We start from the raw sequence: 26315 nt of genomic DNA on the forward strand, positions 1-26315 counted from the left end.
TGTTGCCGTTCCCGTGTATATAAGCTTATTTCCTACTTCGTTTGGTTTTGTTCCTTCGTATTCTTATCCAAGATAATTCCAACGTAAATCTTTCTGTTGCGGTTCCCCGTGTATATAAGCTTATTTTCTACTTCGTTTGGTTTTGAACTTTTCCATTCAGTCTCTTGGATGCATGTTACGCTTATTCTTCTTCTTGTCAACAATCTAATAACTCAGCTCCTACCTGTCAAGGTCCCGACGTTTCACATTCCTATTTCTATCTTCTAATATTTTTGAATCCACTTCTTTAGCTCCTCCTTTCTATTGTTAAGAGGTAGCCGTCCCTCACTTTTCACGGTTTTAAGATGATTGGCTCGCTCGTCGCGATTGCAAATAATTACCAACTTTACTTAACCTTTTCGCCCTTAACTTAAAAGCATTTTATGACCCACAATTTTTCAACCACTCTCGAAAAATATCAGGTATTAACTATGAGAATAATTAAGGTTTGGATCAAGCTTTAGTGCTGCGAAGTTTACGAGGCTGCCAAGTTTCAAATTTATTTGGAATTTAACGTTCATTTTAGTGTCAGAAACGTCGACCTAGTTTGGCGTGGGATCTATTATATAGGATCAATTTTGTTAAGTGTTAAAACAAACAAAATTTATATTTTAAAAAATTTAGTCTACTTACATATACGGTATGAACTGAATTTAAAAATTTTCTTTAAATAATTATAAAGGAATGTAATGTTTCAATGCATACAGGAATAAAAATGACGGAAAATATGACAATTACTTATATAATTCCCTATAAATAGTAGATAAAGTTATTTATAAGTCATAGAGAACTACAATAGTTTCCAAGGTAAGAAGTAGACGGAACATCTGAACAATTAGTAGTGCTAACCAAATTTTCTCAAACAAATGTTCGCCATGCAGTCTAGAACAATTTTCTTTTAGTTTCGCAATAAATGTATTACATGCAAAGCATGGTATCACGAAGAGTGTCACACAAAATATTTCACTGCTACTTTACCTTATCCGCGTCGTGTGGAAGGAAAGGTTTCGTGGTGTTTACGTCGACATCCGAGATGTGCTCTTGCAGAGCATCGGAACCGAGACCAGAGCCCAAGTCCTGATCCGTGGGGTCGGGGTCCGGGGGAGTGATTCTCACCAGGTACAGGTACTTGATGAAGTGAGTGGCGCCCACCCATGACGCCGTCACACACACAGTCACACATACACCACAGTAAATCTAAAAGAGAAAAAAACGTGTTATTAAGAGAAGTCACTCTTGTTATATTATATTTAATTATGGTAATAGTATTTTCTAGCTATATCAATAAGAAATGAAATGAAATGAAATCTGTGAGTTTTACGTCCCACGCTTATGCCGGTTAGGCTAAAGGAGATGGTGATGATGAGTAATGAATGAAATGGTGGAATGAAGAAAGTGGGAGGAAACGGGAGAACCCCGAGAAAACCCACGCACACGGTGTTTGTCCACCACAAAGTTCACTTGGCGGGGGCTGGGATCGAACCCGGGACCCCAAGCACCAGAGGTGAACGCTCTACCACTGAGCCACCGCGGCCCCCTATATCAATAAGAAATTTGTCGAGTAATATAGAACTTTTTGAGAAATCTAAAAAGTCCTCTTTTTAAAAGTATGTTATATGTTAACGCTACTGGTAATGAAAGTGGAGGCCGCAGTGGCTCAATGATAGATCGTTCACCTCTGGTGCATGGGGGCCTAGGTTCGATTCCAGCTCGCACCAAGTTAGCTTTGTGGTGGACAAACACCGTGTGCGTGGGTTTTCTCGTAGTTCTCCCGTTTCCTCCCACATTCTTCATTCCACCATTTCATTCATTTCTTATCATCATCGTCTCCTTTAGCTTAACCGGCATAACCGTAGGACGTAAAACTTAAAGATTTCATTTTTTCTGTAATCGAAGCAGTGAATCAGGACACTGAAATCAATTATTCCATTACTTGTTCGTACGAAGTTACTACGGCATCAGCACAGTATATAAACCTTATTTTGGTCAACATTCATTTTCTTCCTTAACTTCCACGTGTTAAAAACCATGATAGCGTTTCAAGGATACTAGTATGTTAGAAGAGAATGGAGGTTAATCTATATAGTATTTGCTTTATGTATTGATAAAGGAGTATATAAGACAGATGTAGAGACAATTTGTCTATCGTATGTTTGCTGTATAACTAAAGTGATAAACTTATTATTCTGTCTTGTAATGCCTAGATCAAAGAAATACCAGGGTAGATTGTTTCATTATTGATTCCTTCTTTTAAGGTTACCTGAGTGTTTAAATATATCTTGTATTATGGATTATTGATTGTTTCTAATTAATTTACGTGTTATCAAATGACTACTGTATCATCAATGACATGCAACGACATGTTTTCGCTACGATGTAATAATAATTTGTTGTTGTTTGTCGAAGTTAGATTCTTTTGTCAGTCCCAAGTGTATAGGAGACTTGGATTTACAGTCAAAGGTAGAATCCGAATCACAGTAATACTTCAAATTTCAATGCTCTCTCACCAAGGATCGAACCCGGAACTCTGTGCACCAAGGTTGTATGCACTAGCCATTAGGGGCCGGTGGGCCTAAGAGTGACAAAAATATTTGAAACTATTATTTATATATTTTTGAAAGTGTATAGTCAACGTTGCCTTTTATTCTTTATTGGAAAATTTTTGAAACACTAGATATAGTTTCAGTGCAGTTTTGTGTTGTGCGATGTGTGAAATAATACTTGAGGTCTACCTGTCAATGTCCAATCTAGCCATAATATCCATCGGGAGAGAGTTAGGTTGGAAACTTCTGAAGGACCCATTAAAAATCGTAAACTCATGATCAGTAGCGTAAGCAGAAACTTATTTCGGGGTGAGTTCAAACTCAAAATGAGAGTATTTTATATTAAAATTCCTAAACTTGCCCCTAAAATTAGGCTAAACTTACATAAAAGTCGAAATTTCGGGGGGGGGGATCCGGAACCCCCAGGACCCTCCCCCTGCGTACGTCCCTGCTCATAATATACCTATCGTAGTGTGAGTTCTGGCTACCCTCCTCCCCAGTTTTTACCTTCTAGATCCGCCATTACAAAATCATTAATTAAATGAAATCTTTAAGTTTTACGTCCCATAGTGGTGCCGGCTGGGCTAAAAGAGACGGTAACGTTGAGAAATGAATGATATGGTGGAATGAAGAAAGTGGGAGGAAACGAGAGAATCCCGAGAAAACCCACGCACACGATGTTTGTCCACAACAAAGCTCATTTAGCGCGAGCTGGAATCGAACCAAGGACGCCATGCACTCACTAACACGGATGAATGCAATAAAGTTTTAGTAAAATATGTAGTGCTATTATGAAAGTAATAATTAAGTCTTTACCCTTATTTAGATAATTCTATACTTCCATGTGCGGGAGTTAATGGTATAAAGAACACCAAATTCATTATTATCACACGGAGAAAAATGCATAATCCAGTCTCCATGTAAATGCTGTTTTTACCAGGTTACGCGCATCACCACATTAAGTAATGTTGTCTCATCAGTACTACGATCTACACCACCGTCCAATGAAAAATTTGTATTGCGGGACCACCATTTCAAATCTAGAATTAACGCCATACTCATTCCGATGGTGGTAACTTGGGTATATAATGTTGTTACTACCTTCCTACGAGTGTCCCCTCTTGGTTCTTTCTAAATCTGTGACTCCCTACCTTACGAGAGTAATAGTTTTTAACACGAAATCAATCATGTGAATAAAATTAGCCAATCACAGCGAGTCTAGTTCGACGCGAACTCCAGACTTGGCATGGTGTTCCCACCTGCTGTACTTTTATACATGAAATTACATTACTTAAGGAGCGCACCCGCGTAAATACGATGTATCCACACGGAAATCCTAGTTCTTTTTTTCTCAGTGCACACAACGTGCATGAGGAAAACTTGTTTTGATCTACCACCTAATTCGTAATGAATTCTAGTTGCTACCTTATGGGTAGCCAGCCAACTATGATTGTTAAATTCTTTTGGGACAAATGTAGCCTAGGATGCGAAAAAGATTAAGTGAAACTGAGTACAAAATCTTTCGAATTAACGTTCCACGATTCGAGTTGAGTTGAGTTGAATTTCAGTTTAGCGTCCCTTTCAGCAGCGAGGCTATGTGAGACGTGGACCTACTGATTAACGTGGAATCCGAACCACATGAGCTCCCGCCGGGAATCGAACCCGGGTCTCCCGCGCCAAGGGCGCGTACGCTAACCGCTTAGCCACGGAGAAGCTCGTTCCACGATTCGATTATGCCCTTCAGGCTAAGGGAGAACTTGATTAAAGCAAGTGAATGATGATGGAAGAATTGATAGAATGATAAAATGGAAGGAAACAGGAGTACCCCGAGAAAATCCACGGACACGATGTTGTCCACCACAAACTTATTGGGCCGGAGATCGAACCAGGGACCCCACGCACCAGAGGTAAGCACTGTACCACTGAGCCACCGTGCCCCCCGAAGCTGAGTAGAGAAAACAGTCTGAACTTAACCCGTCAACGCCCAATGCCATCTACAGGTGACACTACTTTAAAGATGTCTTCTTGTTCACCAATCGTCCACCAGATTGTCCTAGTGAAAAACAGTAGCACTAGCTACTTATTGTATATATGTTGCATCACCACACAAAAAAAGTTTCGAAGTTGACATACTGTACCAAGAAGAAGACGCCTTTCAAGTAGTGTCACCTGTAGGTGGCACTGGGTGTTGACGGGTTAAATCAGCAAGAGCGAAGAAATTGCTTAGTAAGACATACAAAATACGATACTTTTCCAAGTTGCTAAAAATGATAGAAGTGGTGTTTTCGAAACCAGTGCAAATACATCTTCAGTGCTGTGTGACGTGACTCCTACTACTAGCTTTTGCGATAGTATGCAGAAGTGTAACATGTAGTCAAAGTAACGACAGTGATGCGTATGGAACTGAAATAAATAAAATTAGTAATAATCCGGTATTCTGGGAAACAAAGAAAGTAACGAGAAACTACTTAAATATTCATTCTGTGAAACAGAATTTGGATTAAGATTTCAGATACAGTACTCTGAGAAAAATCCGTTATCCGGACTACGAAAATCTGTACGGAGCATATGTTATCCATCTATATATATAAAAGAGAACGTACAAAATCCTTTGTCCGCTCATCACGCTAATACGGCTGAACCAATTTCTTTCATTTTTGGGGGGTTATTAGGATTTGGACCCTAGATGGTTTCTATCATATCACTTTAATTTTTAATTACCAGTGTCTTGAGATAATTGACCATTCAGGTGTCCATTACGTACAAATCCTTTGTTAGTTCATCATAGGTATAAAAATAAACGTATTTATATGCAACCCGCATGACCGTGTGACTCGGCGGGTTAACATAAATGACAGGCGCTATAATGTTAAAATTTACTGCAATTTGAAAGCGAAAAAGTAAAAATTATCTAAGTAACAAAGTTTATTGCGTTCGGGGGTGACCGCAGCGAAGCGGGGTGAACGCTGCTAGTATGCTATATACGAACTGCAGTTTTCCAGCTTAGATATTACATCATTCCGCTGCAGGATATCTGACATCTAACAGTCTTCCATACATTACATACGTGTATGTATGTTACGTACGTCAACTGTATGTTATATACGTCCATCTGTATGTGAGAGCCTTACCGCCTATATCCAGTTCTTTCTTTCATATGGAAAATATATGTCCATCTGTATGTGAGAGCTTTACCGCCTATATCCAGTTCTTTCTTTCATACGGAAAATATATGTCCATCTGTATGTGAGAGCCTTACCGCCTATATCCAGTTCTTTCTTTCATATGGAAAATATATGTCCATCTGTATGTGAGAGCCTTACCGCCTATATCCAGTTCTTTCTTTCATACGGAAAATATATGTCCATCTGTATGTGAGAGCCTTACCGCCTATATCCAGTTCTTTCTTTCATACGGAAAATATATGTCCATCTGTATGTGAGAGCCTTACTGCCTATATCCAGTTCTTTCTTTCATACGGAAAATATATGTCCATCTGTATGTGAGAGCCTTACCGCCTATATCCAGTTCTTTCTTTCATACGGAAAATACATGTCCATCTGTATGTGAGAGCCTTACCGCCTATATCCAGTTCTTTCTTTCATACGGAAAATTTATGTCCATCTGTATGTGAGAGCCTTACCACCTATATCCAGTTCTTTCTTTCATACGGAAAATATATGTCCATCTGTATGTGAGAGCCTTACCGCCTATATCCAGTTCTTTCTTTCATACGGAAAATTTATGTCCATCTGTATGTGAGAGCCTTACCACCTATATCCAGTTCTTTCTTTCATACGGAAAATATATGTCCATCTGTATGTGAGAGCCTTACCGCCTATATCCAGTTATTTCTTTCATACGGAAAATATATGTCCATCTGTATGTGAGAGCCTTACCGCCTATATCCACTTCTTTCTTTCATACGGAAAGTACGTATAGATGGAACACTTATACGGAAAGCATTATAAATCATACGTTTTTAGTCATACGTTTACTGCAGGATGTTACGTATAGTCATATGTTCAGTCCAAAACTACAGAATTTACGCATGTAACCTACGTTTTTACGTATACCACATACGTCTTTTTTTCTTTGTGTAAAAGGCAGGACGGTGACCGCTGGAGTAAAACTGGCAAAGGGATGAGAGGGGCCGTTGCCACAGCCAACCCCCGTTGCCATAACAACGAATCCTGTCGCTGCGCGTCAATCTAAAACTGATTGAAAAAAAAGAAAAAAAAAATCTGCAACAAAAGTGATGCACAGAAATAAGTCGTGAGTGGGAACCCTTCACCCCTGGTGGGGATGTTCATGAAGCTATCAGCTTATGCCTAATTACATTGGAATATAATTTCCATTTCTTAATTTCGAACATACTAGGTTCGATCGAAATGAGAAGATTTTTTATCGGACTTCTAAAGAAAATAAAATAAAATAAATAAATACATGACCGTGTTTATTACATATAGAATTCCCAGTCACGACCCCCTCTTTCAGTTTTATTAAAAATAGAAGAAGAAGATGAAGAAAAGGAAAAGAAGATAGAAGAGGAAAGATGTAAAGTAAGAAGGTGATAAAGGGGAAGCTGTTACTAGATATTTTAAGGAATATGGTAAAGGAAAGTGAATAATTATCTAATTGTGATCATTTCCAATAGCTATTGGGTGAATGTCTGGTATTAAGGTGATCAACGGTAGACACATGTTAACCCATACATCCCCGATCTAGATCCATTTGACCCTAACTACCAAATTATCCCAATCTAGCTCGGAGATAGATGAGAAAGTTTAATTTTACCGTTTTTTCAATATTTCCAGAAGTTCTAGACTAATATTCAATATTTGAAAAATGAACGACGAAGTTGATGGCATGTTAGAAACGACCACAGGAAAAAAAAAATCAGAGTATCACATATGTGTCGAAGATTTTGACTTTCACAGTTCTCTCATGATGATCATTCGTTCAGGCTACTTCAGTCCTTTTTACTTCCTTCATAGAGCCAACTTAAGTTAGTATTAACATTCAATGAGTTCAATTGATAACTACCAATAATTATAATAAGTCACATATGTATGACAAGATAATTGGTGCACTTAATACTAAACCTACATTTCACTCACACACGCATTCATACAGGACAATGTATACTTCGGGTTGTATTTGGTTGAATTAAACTAACCTAACTACAATGCTATAGACATTTATTACATTTCAATAGAAGAAGATGTAGTTTGACATAACAGAGAAAAAAATTTAATACATGAAAAGAATGTTTCATAAACATGCACAGAAATTCGCTACTTTCAACAAGATCAAATAACACATTTCTCTTTATATATATATATTAAAAGTTGGATTACATGAAAAAGAATTAAACCAAAGACGAGACAAGAAAAAGTTCAAGGGTCAATATATATTTAAAACTCAGTGCAATGAATACATATCATTGCAGGAAAAGAAAAAAAAATAATTGGTTAATCATTTAAAAAAAAAACTTTAGTAATATTTTATTGAGTCTTTGTCTCAATAGGAGACATATCGACAGTTTTATGAGTCTTTGTTCTCACGTCGATAATAGCTCCCTTTTTTTTTTTCAACTCTCTTTACGCACTGTGGTTTGTGTCCATGAGAGTATTCAATTGTTTTTGTTTTAACTATAGACAACTAATTGCTTCATATCACATATATGTATATCTATATTTCTCATTTCGTCACTCGACGCACTTTATCTAAAATTTCAAAGTTTGTCAATATTAAGGAAAACTTATCAAATCCAGTCACAGATATTGGGAACATATTTCCATATTCCGGTATTCACATTAACTTATTAAACAGATTTCAGTTCGTTGAATTTAAGATCACTAATTTTTTCCTAGTATAGATCTTGTAGTCAAAAAATTCTAGATACTGAATAGTTTGGTTTCCGATCGTAGGGGAAGGATTTGTTTCATGGTTTACTGATGGAAAAAGTCGTTGGAGGGGCGCACTGTTTCGTAGGTTGCTAATTTCACTCGCAAAGTAAATTTGGGTAAGGATTAGGGTTATTCTTATTTATCTTACGACCCGCTACTTGTTTTATTCACATGCAGTATTTAACATTATATTCCACTTTAATAGTTACAGAAATTAATAACAACTCAACAAAAAGTAATTTATGACAATTTACGCGGTAATACTATATATCACAAATAGTTGGTTAATACCGGGTGTCAAAAATCTATGGCAACCTAACAAGACCAGGGTAAATATCGAGCCCATTACATACATACTCGCATATATATATATATATATATATATATATATATATTCATATTAATCAATACAATAAATTTCACTTTAATATCTATCTTAATATTTCGTCGACGTTTAAATTCTACATAACCGTTCATATTCGACAAGTATTCATATTTTATAAATATTTATATTTATTTGGCTCAAAGACAAAACAAAAACCCTGACTATCAAAATTCACCTTTTTCCTTCATAAGGTTGCAACATTGTATTTTATATGTATAAACCCGATAATCAATAATCATTTTCAATTTACTAAAGATCCGCGTATACAAAAAAAAGTTGGTGTTATTTAATAAGTTGACATAAGAAGTGGAAAATGCAACAAATAGAGCAGGCACGTAACTTTTAAAACTATGTAAGTACATATATAGATGTATATACAGGAAAAAAAATCAATGTTATTCGAAACTAGTGGGCCCAAACTATTAATACATACACACTATATGACCAATCAATAGAAATAAAAACCAGAAATCAGTAATCAATTGATATAAGTTGTATGATCAATGAATAACAAAGGTTTCTAGGAATCTAAAAGCATAGTGTACCTTCCCGTCAATTTCTCCCGTGGTGGATTGAATATCGCGGAAATGGTCCTGAGTTGTGCTGCAATACCTCCACGAATTGCATCCCTCGATGTCTCAGTTAGTACATACGATCGAAATAAGTTATATGAATATTGTACGTTTTCATGAGTTTCAGAAACCGGGGGGGGGGGGAGGTTAAAAATTTAAAAAAAAAACTCGAAGTAATAATGACACAGAGAGAGAGATAGAAAAGAAGGAAGACGAAGAATAGGGGCGCCAAAGACTTAAGTGGGAAATAACTAACGCTACAAAGTTAGAAGTCGAATTTCGCTCTCAACAAAATCCATAGCCAAAATATTCTTAACATGCCAAAAGGGTGGTCTACTCAAATACGTAGACTCAAGGAGCGCCCTGCTGCCAAGGATGCAAGTTCTGTGTCCATCAGATCCCAATCCCACAAGAGTTTGGTTGTAAGATTGAAATCCGATCCCCGTATCCGGCCCAAACCAGCAGGGTCCCGAAAATCCTCCGGAAGGTTGGAGTAGGCGTTAATTTAGGATTTCAAAAGAAAAAAAAAATCATCCGACCACTTGGAAACTAGAAGATTCCAGAATAGTAATGAAATTAGAGTAATAGCTAAGATATCCCTAATTAGTGATTTGCCAAAATTAAAAAAAAAATTAAATAAACTGAATTTTGGATCGGTGATTTCAATAACCCAAACATCACCGATGGCTACCCCGCGCAGACACGCCACAGTCTGGGATGTCGTTAATTTCCCTCATCTAATTAAACTAAGAAAAGAAACGAAAATACTTAAGGGGACTAGGGGTCGACATCCGGGTACGCTAAATTTAGTAGCAGTTAATTTAATCGGATAGTCCGAACTGAGTTATATGAACACTGCACAATAAATAAATAAGGTAAGCAACAAAAAAAATCTCGGAGAGGCTATGAATGTTAAAGGTACAAATGACCAAAACCTGTACTTTTCGATGATCACAGAATATAGCAGTTGGTTTTCTTAATCATCATTTCTGTCATCCTTTAGAAGTAATTCCCACATGATGCTACCCTATCTATTGAAAGTTTTAAGATTCCGGGGCTATTATCATGAGGTACATAAATGCAAAGTAACACACAATTCCCAACTATAATTTACTATCCAAGTAGCAAACTCGGTTGGATGAATGCACCGGTGTGGAAGTCAAAACGCGAGAGATTTTTTTTTTCTTCGTAAACATATTCATATTTTCACTATATAAAATTCACTAGGCCTATCCATTTAAATATAGGGGTCATCATCTCGTTCATATTATATATCATATTATTAACATATCATTACATTCATTCATTATCTACTAATTTTCGCACGAAATAATATTTTATAAACACCCTATTTCGTACATTTTACACGCAGGCCATACACATATTTACATTACGCAGTAATAAATATATATATACAACTATCACAATCTATCACGCTCAAACCACCACACGATCACATTCATCGAACCACGTACTCTTTATTTCGAAGCACCCAAATTGTATTTACTTTGCAGGTTTAAAAAAAAATCATACATGTATTTACGGAAAGTTAAATTGTCAACGATTAATCTATTTCTGATTTGTTGATAAAACTGAAGCAACAATGGAATTTTCTACAGCCACGGGAAAAAAAAAAGAATTTAATACTACATTTTTAAACAAACAGTAACAGCATATGGGCTTTACTTCTATTAAGAAAATAGGTGTTCTTTATTTCAGCGGATTATTCATTTACTATTGGACCTAGCAAGCTGAAATTTTCAGTACAGTAAGATCTCATGCTATTTTATATGAAGGTATACTCATCCGAACCGAAAACCATGTCCACGGGAAGTAATTTGAGAATAAATGTCCAAAATCAAACAATCTAAATCACTAAGTCATGCGATGTCGTAATGTCAACAAACAATTGACTACCGAAAACTGACGCTATGGCGCTGTAGTGGAGGCATAATTTACCGTGTACTGAAATATATACTTGTACTCATTAATCAGAAATTTAATATCTACTCTGGTTTATTTATGTTAGAAAAATGGTACTAAATTAAAGCATATTTATACACTGTCCAAATCGAAAATTCACACACTCACACAAACCTACTAACTACATACACCACTGTTAGTATTATACATAAAGACAACTAACTAAACTAAACATGCACCATTTAGTTACATGCACGTTGACGAAAATAACCTAACACATTAGATTTAAAATACATTACTCCCTCGTCGATATATACAGTCGGCTCTATTTAATTTAAAGGGGGTCAAAAATGAGAAAGGTAACACTAGATCTAATTGACCTGACCAATTGTTTACATAATGATTGCCAAAAATTGATGCCCTGGGGGCACCTTAACGAGGTTTATGGAGGGACCCTTCCCCTGAAAGGGGAAAAGGCCCTAAAACGAACAATAACTAACCCATTCCCCCGCTAGAACTGGTTCAATGTAGAAAAGGGGATAGGAGCCCTTTTAAGCTAACTTAAGCTGCCATTATGATTATTCACTTTACAACCATCAAACCTACGTACATGCGATTACTGAATAAATAATAAAAAGTCACTTCTACTTAACACACGAACAACATGCACTAACAGGTCGTAATTTCCCTAATCCCTACTTGAGTTTGAAATAAAAAAAAAAAAGTAAAGTCACTCTTTCACTGTTGTCTATTCTCGATAGGCAGCAAACATGGCTTCCTAGTAAACAGAACTGGAATTTGTTATTTCACTGAATTGCAGCTTCTTTACCAAAATTTGTGGATTTTCCGGGCTCCTATTCCGTTGTAAATCTTTAACTATTGAATTACATTATCTGTTACCTTAGTTGTCCTTGGAAATTGGAATTCTTCCCGAAAAAATATGTAGCACAAAATTCACAAGCTGCTCCTTGGAAGGTGTCTTCGATTGTTCTCATAACATTGCGCCGAAAAAGCCAGAGGTAAGAGAATTCCTCCAATCAGAACGAAAACTTTAGCCGCGGAAATTACAAAGCAAATAGAAATTTGGCAAATCCAGATATAACCGGATCTGAAAGCGACTATGGACTAGTGAGAGGGGGTGAGGGAAAGATTAGGTACCTGGCCAAAATCTACATTGGTCTGAAATTAAGGAAATTTATATCCAATAACGGAACTATGTTTCGGTATGACGTCAGAATGGTAAACCTTGTAACTATTCAAGTTATATATCCGTAAATGGGATTTACACTTAATCAAAATATAAATAAATATATTATACAGTGGGAATATGGTTACTAACAAAACCTTTGGGTTTATTATATTTAATTCGAAGTAAAGAGAGTAAATAAATTGTGTAACTAAACCGAAATTGAATTTAAAAAAAATTACTAGGTACAGGGTGCGTAAAAAAAAATTGCCATTACTTTCAACTGTAATGGTACATTACAGTTTTCCCCGGCCCATTAACAAAATTTTGTTAGAATAACAAAATTTTGCTAATTGGGAATACTAACTAATGATGCTTGTTAAGTTAACACACTCATTCATCCCATTCAAACGTTACCAGTCACTCTAGGACAGTATATTATATCTACTTGGGGTATTGCGCAAGTAATTCACTACGTTTATTTTCTGTACAATTGAAAATCTTTAAATTTCGAAAATTATGAGTTCCGATACTTTTTTTTTTTCAGTAGTGTTCATATAGCAATAGAACGGACAGAAGTTCTAACTGAGAAATCGACAGATACAACTCGTAAGGCTTCAGCCGTCGACTAGTATATCTGATGACATTAGGCCGCAGTTTCCCGTCTATCACTGCCATTTAATATTGTTCTAGGCTCACCGTTACCATGCACTTGCGAAGGGACTGAATTCTGGGGTCGATTTACATTATTGTTATTATTATTCTGACTATTACCGTTCTCCCTTCTTCCGTACGCCCTGTTAAAATTCCTCCTGGTGTTATCGCCCCTACCCGGGTTCGATTCCATGTTGGTACGGTCATAGGGACGATAACTCCGGCGATTGTTGAACATGGGCCGATTCCTAAATAGTCGCCGGCCATTATTGTTGTTTTCTGAGCCATACCCACTAGGATAACGAGATCCAGCTTGGGTATAACTCAGGAAATCTGTCTGGCAACTTGCCGTTACCTTCGTCTTCGTCGGTTTTAGAATTTTTGCCTGTCGGGCGAAGTATCGTTTTGGTGGACCACCAACTTCCTTGCCGCACAAGGCAGCTAAACGTGAGGTGACTTCTCGCACCGTTTGGCACAAGTGGGACGCTATGGCCCGGGACTCATCGGGTGGAAGAGCGTTAACTATAATATCTACAAGTTCAGCCTGAGAGGGATGTTCAGCTATCTGATAATATAGTTCGATAATTTTCCAAGCATAGTCCAAGAGGGACCCATACTTGGAGCGATCATACCGGAGTGATTGTAAGTTTCTCTTTTGGAGCCGTTCGATGTGCTCATTACAATATTCTTCTTTGAAAAGAATCAAAAAATCACTAAACGTCCGGATTTGGTATTTAACCGAAGCAAACCATGCGCCCGAAGCAGCGATCAAACATTTTTCAACTATCTGCAGGCGTTCCCCATCAGTAAGTTTATACATGTCTAAATATTGCTGCAGTCTCCGCAGGAAAACTCGAGGTAACCCGTTAGTAATGTTCCCATCGAAAGTGGGAAAACGTTCAATATCCCGGAGGGAAACTTTAGAGCTCATACTATACGGGGCAGGAAAATAATCCAGTGGAATCAACGCGTTATCCTGAGCAGTTGGGGTTGTCACCGGATTTGCCACCGACGGAGTGGTCACGGAACTGAACGCTCCCATATGACCAAGAGAGGTTTTGTAATTTGTGTTGACCATGTAAGGTTCAAACTTAGGACCCACCACGGTAGTAACCGACGGTCCGGCACATCTCCTTTCCCCTCCTGGCAGCACGCTATACGATTGTACCATTCCAAAGGTAGAGTGAGCATTTACGCTAGTGACTGTTGTAGTCACAACACTCGACTGCATCGGTACATCGAAATTACTCAACCATGATTTCGAGGTTGGCTGATGCGGGGAGCAATACATTGCTGTGTCCCGTGCATCAGGCAACACTTGACTCTTACCCGGGAGGACATTACTTGTTTCTGGGAAAATTTTCCCTGGAGAATCGCCATCAGGAAAAGGATAGGAGATATCAGACTTGGCGATTTGCAATTTAGTAATATTCCCCTTAATACTGTCTACTTCGGTTTGAATTCGACTAATTCTTTGATCAACCGACTCTAGTTTAGTTTCTATTGATAGGTCGGATGTTACAACATTCAATCTACTTATTTCAGCCTGCTGCTGTTCAACTTTTTGTTCGATGTCACCAAATCTTTTGTTTGTACTCTCAAACCTTATATCTATTTCGTTGAATTTCTCATTTGTTTCGTCTCTGAGCTGCTCGGTGGACTGTTGGGCCCGGTATCTAACCTGCTCCAGTTCAGTAGATGTTTGCTCTTTCAATTTGCTCATCGAAGAAGCAAAGTCTAAATAGATCTGGTCAATTTTATTGTTTAATACCTCGAATCGAGCGTCGGTCTCTCGTTTCGAGGTATCAAACTTCTCATTTATTTCACGTCTCATTTCTGCATTCTCACGCCTCATTTCTGTATTATTTTGTTCCATGTTAGTGAATCTTTCGTTCATCATCTCCATCATCTGGCGAATTAATGCAGACGTGTCAGACCCTCCAGATGACATTCCTTCCTTCGGGTTTGCCGTCTGATCCCGAGAATCACTTTGATTTCCACTCTTTTCCTCATCGTCGAGGTCAGATATCTCCGCTGGAGATATTTGGCCTCGGTCCCTTTCACACTCCTCACAATATTTCATTATTTCGCCGGTTTGGACTTTTTCTGCATTTTCAGCAGTATCGTCCAAATTGGAGCAAGCAAAGTGGATCCATTTTAGTCCACAACCGGTACATCTTATAAGTCTCCGCGGGGCGCGAGATCTTTTCTCTTTTTCGTTTAATGTGCATTGAGTGCACGTGACATCACACTCGTCCTGTGACACAACAACCTTTTTTGTTGCCATAGTTTTGAGACACTTTACACTTTACAAAAGACAAGATATATATATCAGAAATACACATATACTATAAAATACTTATTCGCTATCCAGACAAGTATTATTCATAAATTAAAGGACTCCCATTCTCTTTCCTTCCTTGAAACCCTTCTAGCGTTTAGTTCTATTTTAGAAAAATTTTGACACTCCTTCTCTTTTTCCCCCTTAGAAAAGGAAACAAAAATGACAAAGTAGCCAACGACTCTACTTGTTTCACTTGACTATAAAATTTCTCGTATTAATTTCAATGTTGTAATCAATTCAACATGCCTTCAACCTCACTCTTTAACATTCTTAAAAAATTTCAAATCTATCGGTCGCCATTTAAACGGAGATCCGTTGCCATGGGAACAAGCGTTGCCATGACAACCATTCTTGTCGCGGTTCACCAATTCAAACTGATTGGCATGATAACTGGTATTATTCAATAAGCATTTTCAGATCCGTTACCACAGTAAACATGCGTTACCATGGCAACAGTCTTGTCACGTGTCGCCATTCTAAAACTGGCAAAGGGATGAGAGGGGCCGTTGCCACAGCCAACCCCCGTTGCCATAACAACGAATCCTGTCGCTGCGCGTCAATCTAAAACTGATTGAAAAAAAAGAAAAAAAAATCTGCAACAAAAGTGATGCACAGAAATAAGTCGTGAGTGGGAACCCTTCACCCCTGGTGGGGATGTTCATGAAGCTATCAGCTTATGCCTAATTACATTGGAATATAATTTCCATTTCTTAATTTCGAACATACTAGGTTCGATCGAAATGAGAAGATTTTTTATCGGACTTCTAAAGAAAATAAAATAAAATAAATAAATACATGACCGTTTTTATTACATATAGAATTCCCAGTCACGACCCCCTCTTTCAGTTTTATTAAAAATAGAAGAAGAAGATGAAGAAAAGGAAAAGAAGATAGAAGAGGAAAGATGTAAAGTAAGAAGGTGATAAAGGGGAAGCTGTTACTAGATATTTTAAGGAATATGGTAAAGGAAAGTGAATAATTATCTAATTGTGATCATTTCCAATAGCTATTGGGTGAATGTCTGGTATTAAGGTGATCAACGGTAGACACATGTTAACCCATACATCCCCGATCTAGATCCATTTGACCCTAACTACCAAATTATCCCAATCTAGCTCGGAGATAGATGAGAAAGTTTAATTTTACCGTTTTTTCAATATTTCCAGAAGTTCTAGACTAATATTCAATATTTGAAAAATGAACGACGAAGTTGATGGCATGTTAGAAACGACCACAGGAAAAAAAAAATCAGAGTATCACATATGTGTCGAAGATTTTGACTTTCACAGTTCTCTCATGATGATCATTCGTTCAGGCTACTTCAGTCCTTTTTACTTCCTTCATAGAGCCAACTTAAGTTAGTATTAACATTCAATGAGTTCAATTGATAACTACCAATAATTATAATAAGTCACATATGTATGACAAGATAATTGGTGCACTTAATACTAAACCTACATTTCACTCACACACGCATTCATACAGGACAATGTATACTTCGGGTTGTATTTGGTTGAATTAAACTAACCTAACTACAATGCTATAGACATTTATTACATTTCAATAGAAGAAGATGTAGTTTGACATAACAGAGAAAAAAATTTAATACATGAAAAGAATGTTTCATAAACATGCACAGAAATTCGCTACTTTCAACAAGATCAAATAACACATTTCTCTTTATATATATATATTAAAAGTTGGATTACATGAAAAAGAATTAAACCAAAGACGAGACAAGAAAAAGTTCAAGGGTCAATATATATTTAAAACTCAGTGCAATGAATACATATCATTGCAGGAAAAGAAAAAAAAATAATTGGTTAATCATTTAAAAAAAAAAACTTTAGTAATATTTTATTGAGTCTTTGTCTCAATAGGAGACATATCGACAGTTTTATGAGTCTTTGTTCTCACGTCGATAATAGCTCCCTTTTTTTTTTTCAACTCTCTTTACGCACTGTGGTTTGTGTCCATGAGAGTATTCAATTGTTTTTGTTTTAACTATAGACAACTAATTGCTTCATATCACATATATGTATATCTATATTTCTCATTTCGTCACTCGACGCACTTTATCTAAAATTTCAAAGTTTGTCAATATTAAGGAAAACTTATCAAATCCAGTCACAGATATTGGGAACATATTTCCATATTCCGGTATTCACATTAACTTATTAAACAGATTTCAGTTCGTTGAATTTAAGATCACTAATTTTTTCCTAGTATAGATCTTGTAGTCAAAAAATTCTAGATACTGAATAGTTTGGTTTCCGATCGTAGGGGAAGGATTTGTTTCATGGTTTACTGATGGAAAAAGTCGTTGGAGGGGCGCACTGTTTCGTAGGTTGCTAATTTCACTCGCAAAGTAAATTTGGGTAAGGATTAGGGTTATTCTTATTTATCTTACGACCCGCTACTTGTTTTATTCACATGCAGTATTTAACATTATATTCCACTTTAATAGTTACAGAAATTAATAACAACTCAACAAAAAGTAATTTATGACAATTTACGCGGTAATACTATATATCACAAATAGTTGGTTAATACCGGGTGTCAAAAATCTATGGCAACCTAACAAGACCAGGGTAAATATCGAGCCCATTACATACATACTCGCATATATATATATATATATATATATATATATTCATATTAATCAATACAATAAATTTCACTTTAATATCTATCTTAATATTTCGTCGACGTTTAAATTCTACATAACCGTTCATATTCGACAAGTATTCATATTTTATAAATATTTATATTTATTTGGCTCAAAGACAAAACAAAAACCCTGACTATCAAAATTCACCTTTTTCCTTCATAAGGTTGCAACATTGTATTTTATATGTATAAACCCGATAATCAATAATCATTTTCAATTTACTAAAGATCCGCGTATACAAAAAAAAGTTGGTGTTATTTAATAAGTTGACATAAGAAGTGGAAAATGCAACAAATAGAGCAGGCACGTAACTTTTAAAACTATGTAAGTACATATATAGATGTATATACAGGAAAAAAAATCAATGTTATTCGAAACTAGTGGGCCCAAACTATTAATACATACACACTATATGACCAATCAATAGAAATAAAAACCAGAAATCAGTAATCAATTGATATAAGTTGTATGATCAATGAATAACAAAGGTTTCTAGGAATCTAAAAGCATAGTGTACCTTCCCGTCAATTTCTCCCGTGGTGGATTGAATATCGCGGAAATGGTCCTGAGTTGTGCTGCAATACCTCCACGAATTGCATCCCTCGATGTCTCAGTTAGTACATACGATCGAAATAAGTTATATGAATATTGTACGTTTTCATGAGTTTCAGAAACCGGGGGGGGGGGAGGTTAAAAATTTAAAAAAAAAACTCGAAGTAATAATGACACAGAGAGAGAGATAGAAAAGAAGGAAGACGAAGAATAGGGGCGCCAAAGACTTAAGTGGGAAATAACTAACGCTACAAAGTTAGAAGTCGAATTTCGCTCTCAACAAAATCCATAGCCAAAATATTCTTAACATGCCAAAAGGGTGGTCTACTCAAATACGTAGACTCAAGGAGCGCCCTGCTGCCAAGGATGCAAGTTCTGTGTCCATCAGATCCCAATCCCACAAGAGTTTGGTTGTAAGATTGAAATCCGATCCCCGTATCCGGCCCAAACCAGCAGGGTCCCGAAAATCCTCCGGAAGGTTGGAGTAGGCGTTAATTTAGGATTTCAAAAGAAAAAAAAAATCATCCGACCACTTGGAAACTAGAAGATTCCAGAATAGTAATGAAATTAGAGTAATAGCTAAGATATCCCTAATTAGTGATTTGCCAAAATTAAAAAAAAAATTAAATAAACTGAATTTTGGATCGGTGATTTCAATAACCCAAACATCACCGATGGCTACCCCGCGCAGACACGCCACAGTCTGGGATGTCGTTAATTTCCCTCATCTAATTAAACTAAGAAAAGAAACGAAAATACTTAAGGGGACTAGGGGTCGACATCCGGGTACGCTAAATTTAGTAGCAGTTAATTTAATCGGATAGTCCGAACTGAGTTATATGAACACTGCACAATAAATAAATAAGGTAAGCAACAAAAAAAATCTCGGAGAGGCTATGAATGTTAAAGGTACAAATGACCAAAACCTGTACTTTTCGATGATCACAGAATATAGCAGTTGGTTTTCTTAATCATCATTTCTGTCATCCTTTAGAAGTAATTCCCACATGATGCTACCCTATCTATTGAAAGTTTTAAGATTCCGGGGCTATTATCATGAGGTACATAAATGCAAAGTAACACACAATTCCCAACTATAATTTACTATCCAAGTAGCAAACTCGGTTGGATGAATGCACCGGTGTGGAAGTCAAAACGCGAGAGATTTTTTTTTTCTTCGTAAACATATTCATATTTTCACTATATAAAATTCACTAGGCCTATCCATTTAAATATAGGGGTCATCATCTCGTTCATATTATATATCATATTATTAACATATCATTACATTCATTCATTATCTACTAATTTTCGCACGAAATAATATTTTATAAACACCCTATTTCGTACATTTTACACGCAGGCCATACACATATTTACATTACGCAGTAATAAATATATATATACAACTATCACAATCTATCACGCTCAAACCACCACACGATCACATTCATCGAACCACGTACTCTTTATTTCGAAGCACCCAAATTGTATTTACTTTGCAGGTTTAAAAAAAAAATCATACATGTATTTACGGAAAGTTAAATTGTCAACGATTAATCTATTTCTGATTTGTTGATAAAACTGAAGCAACAATGGAATTTTCTACAGCCACGGGAAAAAAAAAAGAATTTAATACTACATTTTTAAACAAACAGTAACAGCATATGGGCTTTACTTCTATTAAGAAAATAGGTGTTCTTTATTTCAGCGGATTATTCATTTACTATTGGACCTAGCAAGCTGAAATTTTCAGTACAGTAAGATCTCATGCTATTTTATATGAAGGTATACTCATCCGAACCGAAAACCATGTCCACGGGAAGTAATTTGAGAATAAATGTCCAAAATCAAACAATCTAAATCACTAAGTCATGCGATGTCGTAATGTCAACAAACAATTGACTACCGAAAACTGACGCTATGGCGCTGTAGTGGAGGCATAATTTACCGTGTACTGAAATATATACTTGTACTCATTAATCAGAAATTTAATATCTACTCTGGTTTATTTATGTTAGAAAAATGGTACTAAATTAAAGCATATTTATACACTGTCCAAATCGAAAATTCACACACTCACACAAACCTACTAACTACATACACCACTGTTAGTATTATACATAAAGACAACTAACTAAACTAAACATGCACCATTTAGTTACATGCACGTTGACGAAAATAACCTAACACATTAGATTTAAAATACATTACTCCCTCGTCGATATATACAGTCGGCTCTATTTAATTTAAAGGGGGTCAAAAATGAGAAAGGTAACACTAGATCTAATTGACCTGACCAATTGTTTACATAATGATTGCCAAAAATTGATGCCCTGGGGGCACCTTAACGAGGTTTATGGAGGGACCCTTCCCCTGAAAGGGGAAAAGGCCCTAAAACGAACAATAACTAACCCATTCCCCCGCTAGAACTGGTTCAATTTAGAAAAGGGGATAGGAGCCCTTTTAAGCTAACTTAAGCTGCCATTATGATTATTCACTTTACAACCATCAAACCTACGTACATGCGATTACTGAATAAATAATAAAAAGTCACTTCTACTTAACACACGAACAACATGCACTAACAGGTCGTAATTTCCCTAATCCCTACTTGAGTTTGAAATAAAAAAAAAAAAAAAGTAAAGTCACTCTTTCACTGTTGTCTATTCTCGATAGGCAGCAAACATGGCTTCCTAGTAAACAGAACTGGAATTTGTTATTTCACTGAATTGCAGCTTCTTTACCAAAATTTGTGGATTTTCCGGGCTCCTATTCCGTTGTAAATCTTTAACTATTGAATTACATTATCTGTTACCTTAGTTGTCCTTGGAAATTGGAATTCTTCCCGAAAAAATATGTAGCACAAAATTCACAAGCTGCTCCTTGGAAGGTGTCTTCGATTGTTCTCATAACATTGCGCCGAAAAAGCCAGAGGTAAGAGAATTCCTCCAATCAGAACGAAAACTTTAGCCGCGGAAATTACAAAGCAAATAGAAATTTGGCAAATCCAGATATAACCGGATCTGAAAGCGACTATGGACTAGTGAGAGGGGGTGAGGGAAAGATTAGGTACCTGGCCAAAATCTACATTGGTCTGAAATTAAGGAAATTTATATCCAATAACGGAACTATGTTTCGGTATGACGTCAGAATGGTAAACCTTGTAACTATTCAAGTTATATATCCGTAAATGGGATTTACACTTAATCAAAATATAAATAAATATATTATACAGTGGGAATATGGTTACTAACAAAACCTTTGGGTTTATTATATTTAATTCGAAGTAAAGAGAGTAAATAAATTGTGTAACTAAACCGAAATTGAATTAAAAAAAAAATTACTAGGTACAGGGTGCGTAAAAAAAAAATTGCCATTACTTTCAACTGTAATGGTACATTACAGGAGGTAGTATAGTAAATCATTATTTCAGAACCAGCTCGTAAATGGGGAATCAGTGCTCAAGCCCTGTCTCATATATTCTCCCAGCACCGGTTTAGCTTTTTGTGCTCTGTGTCACATATATAGAGATTCATATACTGTACTTTTACAACACCAAGATCTTCTTCTTGGAGACACGGAAATCAAGTTGTAACAGAGCATGAAAATTCCATCATAAGTCATACATTATATTAATGAAACAAAGGGATAAGGATTTGGGAAGAATTGATCAGAATCTTATTTTTCTGTGTACGGGGAAAAAGTTAAGGTAAGTACTGAAGAAATTTACTGAAAAGGGTGGTAAGTGTAGTAAAAGCTTTAGCCTCACACGGTTGACGTGAGGTTTTCGAGTCAGAGCTACAAAGGGAAATCCAGTTACAAGTTTTACTTCATATTTATCTCCCATTACTTGTGAAAAACTATCAAATTAATGTCTGATAAATTACTGAGAACAAGAATTAAAGAAACTAAAGAGGTAAAATATTTTTCAATAGCTGTTGATTCTACACTAGACACATTTCTCACATAAATTTAATTTCTTTGATAAAGGTATGTCTTGGAAAGTAGCCAACCTGTAGAACGTTTTCTAGGATTTATACAGAATCCAGGACATAAATCAGTTGAGCTAGCCGATGTAATTCTCAACTACCTTAAAAATGTTAGGCTTGATATTTTGAGTTGCAGAGAACAGTGTTATTATAATGCTGCTAATATGGGTGGTGCGTATATAGCGGTTTGCAGGTATGCATACAGATTAAAATGTATGTTCAAACGCACTTCAAGACTCTTTGCTCAGCATATTAATTCAATTTGGTGGAGGAAGGGTGTAACTGAATTTTGTAGAGAATCATGCGATTTTTTTACTAGTTCTAGCACTGTCTTAATTTTTCACCATAACATAGATGAGAGGTACTGTAAATACATTTATCTATCATGAGAAACGTTTCGATGAAGGGGCTTTCACAAATAAAGTGGTCAGCTAGTAATAACGTGTGCTACAGTTTAATAAAAACGGGTCAAACTAGAAATACTATTTAGTATTGAAAATCAGTTTAACGTCCCACAATAATTATGCCTGTTAGGCTAAGGGAAACAAATGATTAAGGCAAGTAAATAATGATGGAAGAATCGGTGAAAGGAAACGGGAGTACATTGAGAAAACATATGGACACGATGTTCTCTACCACAAACTTACTTGGCCAGGGATAGAACCAAGGACCTCATCCACCAATGATAAACGGTCTAGCACTGAGTCACCGTGACCCCCCGCTATTTAGTATTGAAGAATGTACTATTGAAAAGCCTGTGACCAGGAGTAAGGTTAGGAGTTTGCTAAATAACTAGAGAAGCTGGAAACCGGTATTTTGACTGTTGTTTAGGGTGCGAAGCTATAAACAAAAAGTTACAGGCAAATAATTCTGATTTAGGATTATTTGTTGACCTGTATGACTCTCTACATACATATCTATCTGAAGTGCGTATGATGCAGTGTTTATTCCAGACATGTTTTCTGGGGGGCATTGCTCCCCAGAGCTCTGAGAGTGCCCCCTGGAGGAGACCAAAATAATACGCCTATAATATAATAATAAGTAGAATAGTGCCAGCAGTGCCTCCCAGAATACTAAATGTGCCCCCCCCCCACCCGGAACATTGTTTCTGAAAGAAACACTGGTAATATGTATAATCATTTTGAAGCCATGGAAAAATCAAAACTCACTGCATGTAAGTCTGCTAAAAACCGAGAATGAGGAAGAAGAACAAACTTAATGGCTGGTCATGATATCAACTTCCATAACGAGGCAACACTTAATCCGAGGGAGGAATTTCGAGAGTGCACTTACTTAGTGATGTTTGATAACTTGTTTACGGAATTCAAAAAACGTAGAAAAGCATTAAAAAAAGATATGAAAGATTGTTTTTCATTCCTTAATGATTAAATACGTAAAACAGACCTTCTGAAGGGGTAACATCATCTACTGCTCTTTTACATTCACGCTATAACACTATTCTTGACAAGGCGTTAATTAATTACATATGTCGTTACAAAAGAAGTTCTGCCAAGTATTTGTAGAAATAATATTTTGAAGGGGATGTACTGGCAGAAAAGTACTTTTACTCTTTCATTTCAGAACTAGTCGAGGAAAATATATAATTTTAAAATTACAACTAAAACTTCAAATTAAATAGCAAGGTAAGTATTAAAGACATCACTAGAAAAAAAATAAATTTCTCACACTAATTATCTCTGAAACCTTTTGCAAATGATTAGCTACGGTCAACATTACATTACACTCTTTTGGCACGGGTAAAGGAAGGAAGCACGGTGGCTTAGTGGTAGAGTGCTTACCTTAGGTGCCTGGGGTCCCTGGTTCGATCCCCGACCAAGTACATTTGTGGTGGAAAACATCGTGTGCGTGAGTTTTTCTCTGGGTACTCTTGTTTCTCATTCCACCAATTATCCTATCCCCATTCAATTGCCTTAATAGTCCGTCTCCCTCATCCTTCAGAGCATAATCATAGGATGTTAAACTAAAGAATTCATTTAATTTGTTCACAGGTAAAGATTACAAGATTCACCACAAACATGCCTATAAAAAGTGGGTTTTTTCTTAAGGTGGATCACCACCCGGAAGTCAGTACATATTTTAGCTCATTCCCTTAACTACTGCGCAATGGAACGTTACATATTATAAATATTGTACTATAAGATAGAGTATTGTTTCAGCTCCAGCACAAGACACTGATTTATTTGGTTGTGTCTCCTGATACCGAAAAATGTAACAAATAAAAGAAATATTTCATTCGGTTTACAATGAGCACACAAGATGACTCTTGCTGCTTACTAGAAGTGCTCCGTTTTATGAAATGTTTATTTGTGTGTGTAAAGTATTTTATAATAATCTTATCACGAAATAGATATATTGTTTGACCGTTTTTCGTGTTATGTTTCATATTTTATTTAAATATTAATTTACATTTAAGGAAATAGATTTTGAGATGAAACTTGCGCAGAACGCTACAATGCGTTGTTGCCTAATTGTTCGTTTAATGTAGTAGTCACAATAAGAAAATTCCTGGATTCTAGCGTTGCAGTTCGAGAAGTGGAATCGCGGTAAGGGTCGAAAACTAAGTTCTCAGGTAAGTATCTAAGCAGAATCCCATGATTATTCCCTTTATTATCTGGCATCAGTAAACACTCGATAGTATCTGACAATGGCTCACTATTCAAGCAGCGTTTAGGATAACATAGAGAACACCTAGTGATCAACCTTAATCTTCCACTAACGCCTTACAAACTCGTATAGCGACTTTCCATTTATACTAGGTATAGATGTAGCTAAGAGGAGCCACTAGTATCACAACTATAGTGTTTTTCTTTTAATCGTCGCCTTATGCTTTAAAAGATTGTACTGTAGGAATTGTTTTTATGACCTACTTGTGGAACTGATTCATAAGTTTTCAAACGAGGTATAACGTATTAAGATACTACAATTAGAACCTGCAAACGAAATTCTTTCAAAAATTTCCCATACATCAGAAATTTCTGCTAAAAATTCAGGAGGGTACTTTTTCTCCAAATATTTGAATGCGTATTTTTATATATATTTTTCTCCATTATTGCGTATAATTTCATGCTAAATCCATTTATTATGGCATTAGTCGAAGAACTTTGGATAGGACCGGATGCTGTTAATATTCACATCGCACACAGAAAAAAAACTAATAATAAAATAAATCACGAGACCTTTCCAGACTAATTATTTAGCATTAGACACTTTATTTATATATTTGAGAGAAGTGTATGCCAAATGACAGTTAATTGGCTTAAAACCGTTGTAGTTAAAATGGCAGTATTGCCACAGAAAAATTATTCACAAATTTATTTTAAATTTATTTTTTTAAAATTATCGTCGTTTTCTTCTAGCTTTGAGAAATTAGATGCATTATTATTTATAAGCTTTCAAAAAGGGATACAACGAATTAGGATACGATAGTTAGAAGCAACAAATAAGAATGTTTTTAAAAATCCCTATGCGAACTAACGTTCCCACCCAAAAAAACAAATCAAGGAGGGGCCGTGGTTGCTCAG

At 36.2% G+C, this 26315-nt stretch overlaps 1 protein-coding gene across 3 annotated transcripts in view; it reads right to left on the minus strand.

The window, feature by feature from the left end:
* The window catches only part of LOC145684211 (solute carrier family 35 member F3), a 279497-nt gene that overhangs the window by 109304 nt on the left and 143878 nt on the right, over window positions 1–26315 (minus strand). For all 3 annotated transcript variants that reach the window (XR_014131254.1, XM_081756279.1, XM_081756278.1), the window contains exon 4: window positions 1018–1236. Coding sequence is in view for 2 of the 3 variants with exons in the window: in XM_081756279.1 (XP_081612405.1) it covers window positions 1018–1236 (219 nt within the window). In the remaining variant the exon portion in view is untranslated. The remainder of the gene's footprint in view (window positions 1–1017; window positions 1237–26315) is intronic.

Source organism: Thermobia domestica, chromosome 4 (genome assembly GCF_964235325.1).
Source record: "Thermobia domestica chromosome 4, izTheDome1.hap1.1, whole genome shotgun sequence".
NCBI lineage: Eukaryota > Metazoa > Arthropoda > Insecta > Zygentoma > Lepismatidae > Thermobia > Thermobia domestica.